A 6,578-nucleotide genomic window follows, 5' to 3' on the forward strand; every position below is an offset into this window, starting at 1 on the left:
TATTGCCCCCACATTGTTTATTACAGTTTAATTTATTAAGCAAAAATTACAGCCATGAATATTTCCTGTAATATACTGAAAAGCTTGTCATCAGCCAACGTGCAATGAAATTAGCAGCAGATAATGGCGGTTGCCTGACGGTGCAACAGTATGGTGTTTTCTCTTGATGTGGTAACAAGTCTTCATGTGGCAACATGTGCAGTCTTGTGCAGATACAAGTTTGGCAGATGTACCTTTCAAACCTACTGAGTGCAGGGCAATGCTCTGGTAGACTGATAGTAGAACGAGTTGCTTGAACACAGATTAAAAACCTACTTTCACATTTTATAGAACATTTAAATCCACTTCATCATTACCAGGGCAGTTTAACTGAGTTCTAAACATAACTGCATTTTTAATAATTTTCATATTTATAACTTATGGAACAACACTCAACACATATTTTAACAACACTCAACATTGAGCAAACTCTTTGAAACCAAACCAAACAGTAGGACTGTGCCCATCGGTACAGGTTGACATGTCAGATGTGGCAATATCATACATATCATCAGGCTCAACTTCACAGATGATCCAAACATTCATGGTGCTTTGCTGCAAAACAAAAAAGGTATTTGTTATTGTTATTTCCTTGACAAATGTGATGAGACCTGATAGTTTGTACTTATTAATTTGTTGTACTTTTTCAGCATTAGACATCACACACATAGTAAGGATTTACTGACACTTACTTGGCAATGATCTTCTCAATGACCTTCTTAACCCAGGGTGCAGTAGGGTCCAGACAGATCTCTTTTCTGGATCCCTTCAGGGTGGCACTGTGTTAGAAATACAGAGAACAACCAGTAAGAACCCAATTTACTATTATATTAATCTGAATCATTATGGATTTATTCTAAACTTGTAATCTGCAAGGGTTAAAGCATTATTAGTGTGAAAACTCACATGATCTCTGTGTCTTTACAGTGTGGGCTTGGAGGGAAGAGCTCCACACTCTCTATGTGTTTTCCAATGCGTCGACTCTCTGTTTCAATGCAGCGACAGCGTGGATCTACACCCAGACCTCTAAGACTCATTCCTAAAAGCAAAATAATGCGTTAATTTTTCATCACATCCATGCATAACGTAAAAGTGCATTTGTACTAACTATGGTTACTGATTAACCTATAATATTACCAAATTACTGCAATTCACTTACCTTCACCAATGGTCAGGAATCCCAGAAAAACAATAACAGAGACTGAAAAGATTTTGCAGTGCATTCTGCCAAAAACTAACAAAATGTAAAAGTGCCACGACTGAACAGAACAGGGAGTATAAATAAGGAGACTAATGAATGGGTAACAGCTGCAAATCATAACCATCACTGGATTGGAAATCACTGGACTGAACAGAAATTAGGGCAATGGAACTACAAAAGGCAGGAGAACAGGAACAGAGAAACACAACCAAAAGTCCATAACTGTGACAATTATAAAGTGAAAGACACAAATTATATATGGAACACATTATATAGTGTTTTCTTCCTATAAGGACCCAAGAGTCAGAGTAAATCCTCTATTTACAACGGTTAAACCTTATTTGGTAAAAAGAAGTGAAGTGATATTTAGGCCTGATATTTCATTGTCATATTTATAAATAACGGGGGGGTTTGGATCCAACAAAACAGCACTAGCCATGCAGTGGTAAAAAATCAATCATGAGGTTTTGTGGAAGTGGTTGAAAAAGAGTGAGTAGTTTCATTATTCTTATTCATAATAATGACTATTCATATATATATATCACTCTCTATGCGTTTTCCAATGCGTCGACTCTCTGTTTCAATGCAGCGACAGCGTGGATCTACACCCAGACCTCTAAGACTCATTCCTAAAAGCAAAATAATGCGTTAATTTTTCATCACATACATGCATAACGTAAAAGTGCATTTGTACTAACTATGGTTACTGATTAACCTATAATATTACCAAATTACTGCAATTCACTTACCTTCACCAATGGTCAGGAATCCCAGAAAAACAATAACAGAGACTGAAAAGATTTTGCAGTGCATTCTGCCAAAAACTAACAAAATGTAAAAGTAAATCTAGTTTGGATGCTAGATATTTGAGGCGCTCAGATCTGTTGGTGAATTCTGTCCACATTGTGGAACATGCAGCTCTTTTAAAGCTCCGTCCTATGAGTCAGAGGGCATTGCGCAATATACTCAATTGGGAAAGTTTTGCTGATGTCACAGGCTTGTGAGCCTAGTTATTCATATGATTAAGAAAGTGACAATGAGCTGGAGGAATTTCAAAAGTTGTCCACTTTGATGTGTAGTATATTGCTTAACATTTCATGTTTTTTCAGCAATAGAAAAGTAAAACATGATCCCACACATAACACGTTTTACAAATCTGGCTAAAACATGTTCCATTATCGAATTTTTGCAAGACATTACCCTTAATGTTGATTATGCAGGTGGAAGTCACACTCGCTCTCAAAAACTGTAACAAATAAACAAACTGAGCCATGGAAGGGTTCCATGGAAAATTTAAGAGAAAAAAAATAAATGCACATATAATTTTGTACTTATTTATTATTTACTGTATTTGCAAAAGTTAATTTATTTTTATGAATGTATATTTATTTATTTAGCTAATTACTTGTAAATGTTTATTTACTTATGTATATTTATTTCTGTTTGCATTATTTATCTGGCAAAAACTCTGAGGATCTAGTTAAAAGCATTATTTAGACTAAGTAACTGCATAAAACATAGCTTTTTATATAACATATTTGTTTGTAAAATTATTGCAATAAACATTATACTATTATTTTGTATATGGCTACAAAAAAGAACATGTAAAATGCAGCACCAACTTTTGAGTAGGGATACAAATGAATCATTATCTATCGTTTTATTTAACCGGTGCATTCGAATGAGCCGTCTGATTGAACCAATACAAATGAGTCGGACTTTCCAGAGGAAGTGGGTGTGCAGGCTAACACGTTTGATTAGTTCGCACAATATTGCTTTCCATTACAAAAAATAGATGCGGTGTTTTGTCACGTTACACTGCTACTTATTGGGAAAAGTAACATATTACTGGAAAGCTACTGTTAAATAAAAGCTGCACTTCTGAAATTGAAACTGCAACTGAGTTCATGTTGTGACTGATTGTTGTTAATGACTGCATTTTTTGAAGAATCCTTGATTGCTGATTTAAAAAAGTTACAGTATGTGCAACAAAAATGGTCACATTGCCAAAATTTACTTTTTTCCCCAAAATGCATGAATACCAAACACCAACTATGTGCTGCTTATACAGTATTATCTATACTGCCTGCAACATGAATTCATTTACATGTTTTTCAAACTTCACCAGAAATCTCATCTCATCTGAAGAAGTATTTGTTTTCAGTTCAATAAGCAGTTAAGGATAAGAGATGCGATTATATATACATATATAGACTGCTGCCAAACCACAAATATCTCTTTCTTGAGAAAGAGTTTATCCAGTGTTGCAAAATTTCACCAAAAGCAGAGTCACCAAAAAATAAACTACAGCTTGGCTTTAAGATACGTTTGCTGTGCAGACTGTTTACAGTTATCTGAAACAGATCATCTCAAATAATCTGCACATCTCTTGTAATATAGCTTTCCAATGATGCAATGCGGGAAGTCTCGCAGCTTGAACAAAGGAGTATTATCACTCACCTACTGTAACAGTAACACAAAATAAATCTTTTAGTGTGTGAGAACCTACAGTGAAAATGTATTAGTAGGGGAGGCTGAAAAAAAAAAACACATTAAAAGAGGCTATATTACCATTGTATTTCCAAGGCATTTAACTTGTATTTAACCTTTTGGGTTCATGGGGATAAGTTGTCACACTGAAAACCTGTTGTTTTTTGACAATGAATTACGAAAGCATTTCGCTAAAGGATGCATAAGAACATGACTATGTTAAGGATGCGTAAGGCTACGTAAAGAGGTTAATTATTGCTTTTGCAAATACACAGGGATAATTTACACAGTGATAATCAGATAATTTGCTAAGAATAAGGATTAATAATAAACAATAATAATTTAAAAACATCCTTGTCCAAAAAATGCAGTTTAGGCTACAAATCATACAATCATGTCAAATACAGTAGTTTGACATCGCCTTCATGTACGCCTCTAATAATAATAATAATAATAATAATAATTATTATTATTATTATATATATATATATATATATATATTTAGGCGATGTCAAACTACTGTATTTGACATGATTGTATGATTTGTAGCCTAAACTGCATTTTTTGGACAAGGATGTTTTTAAATTATTATTGTTTATTATTAATCCTTATTCTTAGCAAATTATCTGATTATCACTGTGTAAATTATCCCTGTGTATTTGCAAAAGCAATAATTAACCTCTTTACGTAGCCTTACGCATCCTTAACATAGTCATGTTCTTATGCATCCTTTAGCGAAATGCTTTCGTAATTCATTGTCAAAAAACAACAGGTTTTCAGTGTGACAACTTATCCCCATGAACCCAAAAGGTTAAATACAAGTTAAATGCCTTGGAAATACAATGGTAATATAGCCTCTTTTAATGTGTTTTTTTTTTTCAGCCTCCCCTACTAATACATTTTCACTGTAGGTTCTCACACACTAAAAGATTTATTTTGTGTTACTGTTACAGTAGGTGAGTGATAATACTCCTTTGTTCAAGCTGCGAGACTTCCCGCATTGCATCATTGGAAAGCTATATTACAAGAGATGTGCAGATTATTTGAGATGATCTGTTTCAGATAACTGTAAACAGTCTGCACAGCAAACGTATCTTAAAGCCAAGCTGTAGTTTATTTTTTGGTGACTCTGCTTTTGGTGAAATTTTGCAACACTGGATAAACTCTTTCTCAAGAAAGAGATATTTGTGGTTTGGCAGCAGTCTATATATGTATATATAATCGCATCTCTTATCCTTAACTGCTTATTGAACTGAAAACAAATACTTCTTCAGATGAGATGAGATTTCTGGTGAAGTTTGAAAAACATGTAAATGAATTCATGTTGCAGGCAGTATAGATAATACTGTATAAGCAGCACATAGTTGGTGTTTGGTATTCATGCATTTTGGGGAAAAAAGTAAATTTTGGCAATGTGACCATTTTTGTGTTCCATTGGACGGATTTGACACGTGCTTCAGAACGCGGTCACGCAAGGGCGTTCCCAAAGCGATCTCGACGCAGCTCGAGTTCCTGAAGGGGAACAGATGCAGTCTTGTATTGTGAATCTGTCATCAGTCATCTTATCTTATATATAATGAGCTGTAAGGGCTTGCCCACAATCAGGGCATTTATTCTACCCAGACACAAACAATAATATATTGATTACACACAGGATCAAATTTTAAAGGTTCAAATAAGATCATAGTGTGCACATAGACCTTTCAGTTACTTTCAGTTTTATTATGTCTTATAAATAGTTGTAACATTGGTTTTGGATTTTGTTTCATGTTCATTGTTTTCTTGTCTTTTATTTATTTATTTATTTATTTTTAGTTCTTGTTCCTGTCATGTGTTTCCCTTACCCTCATGTGATCCTGCTATTGGTTCCTTTGCAGTATGTGTCCTGTTTTCATTGGTTGTCTAGTTTGTGTCATGTGTTTATTGGTTGGATTATATCATGTGACCCATTTGTTTGCTATATTTAGCCCTCATGTTGCCATTGTCTCTTGTCTAGCTTTGTTTTGTGTAACTGGTGCTTGGTGAGTCTTGTATTCATGTTCAAGTTTATTTCATGGTTGGGTATCAAGTCAAGTCTTCGTTTATATTTGTATAGTTCAAGTCTCGTAAATAAAAGTTGCACATGGGTTCAATAAGCTTGCCTACAGTGGACTTTATTACAGAAAACTAGACCTTATACTATGAACCCAGCAGTTAGCCTTCTGAGCCTTCGTCAAGGCAATCGGCTCATAGAGGTTTATGTTCAGGACTTCTGTGGACTTTGTGATTTGGTGGACTTTAATGAGATCGCTCTAAAAGACATTTTTCGTCATGGGTTAAACAAACCCATTTGTTCACAGCTTCCCGGGGGAAAGATCCACTGGTCTCTGGAGAAATATATTGATCATGTCCTGTTGTTAAGTGGTTCTTCATATACTGTGGGTTTAGCAGACAAGGAACCCTGCAAACCCACAGTACCTACCAAGCCAGATCCTGTTCACGTAATGTCTGCTAAGCCAGAGCCTGCTCACGTCATGATTGCCACGCCAGTGCCTCTCCACGTCATGGCCGCCACACCAGAGACTCCAGCCATCATGACTGCCACACTAGAGTCTCCCCTCCTCAGGACCATTCAAGTCAAGGCGGGCTATAGTACCCAAGATCCAATTGATGTGGAGCTTGGGCCAAGACAGGTAAGACTAATGGCCAGTGTCATGGATCCACCAATGATGTCAGTACGAGCAGGTGGCATCCTGGGGCCTCACCGCTCTCAAACCACATGGCCTCAGTGCTGTCCAGCCCGGAGGTCTTCCCTCCGTCACCTGTACTGTCCATGATGGCGGTTGCCATCTTGTGTGTATGGGCTGCA

The 6,578-nt window shown here is 36.1% G+C and overlaps 1 protein-coding gene across 2 annotated transcripts; it reads right to left on the reverse strand.

The window, feature by feature from the left end:
- Positions 1 to 503: 503 nt before the first annotated feature.
- Positions 504 to 2,119, reverse strand: LOC107714205 (interleukin-8-like). Of its 2 annotated transcripts, XM_016519975.1 has the most exons (5): positions 1,990 to 2,119; positions 1,793 to 1,869; positions 946 to 1,001; positions 732 to 818; positions 504 to 594 (listed from the first exon to the last, which is right to left on the reverse strand). In XM_016519975.1, exons 1-5 carry the CDS (start codon positions 2,051 to 2,053, stop codon positions 582 to 584), a joined length of 297 nt encoding a protein of 98 aa, XP_016375461.1. In that variant the 5' UTR covers positions 2,054 to 2,119; the 3' UTR covers positions 504 to 581. The 2 variants fall into 2 exon arrangements, with proteins under 2 accessions (XP_016375461.1, XP_016375460.1); XM_016519974.1 differs by lacking the exons at positions 1,793 to 1,869; positions 1,990 to 2,119 and adding an exon at positions 1,199 to 1,262 and having other exon boundaries at positions 946 to 1,078.
- Between the last annotated feature and the right edge of the window lie 4,459 nt (positions 2,120 to 6,578).

This window comes from Sinocyclocheilus rhinocerous, unplaced genomic scaffold (assembly GCF_001515625.1).
Source record: "Sinocyclocheilus rhinocerous isolate Xijiao unplaced genomic scaffold, SAMN03320098_v1.1 scaffold1591, whole genome shotgun sequence".
NCBI classification, from domain to species: domain Eukaryota; kingdom Metazoa; phylum Chordata; class Actinopteri; order Cypriniformes; family Cyprinidae; genus Sinocyclocheilus; species Sinocyclocheilus rhinocerous.

Bases quoted from the DNA above. Each gene is read 5' to 3' on its own strand.
- LOC107714205 (XM_016519975.1), bottom strand. From the start codon at position 2,053: ATGCACTGCAAAATCTTTTCAGTCTCTGTTATTGTTTTTCTGGGATTC. The intron at 1,002-1,792 runs ATAGAGAGTGAT...ATTGGAAAACAC, and splicing joins GTCGACGCATTGGAAAACGC to ATAGAGAGTGTGGAGCTCTT. The intron at 819-945 runs GTGAGTTTTCAC...TTTCTAACACAG, and splicing joins TGTAAAGACACAGAGATCAT to TGCCACCCTGAAGGGATCCA.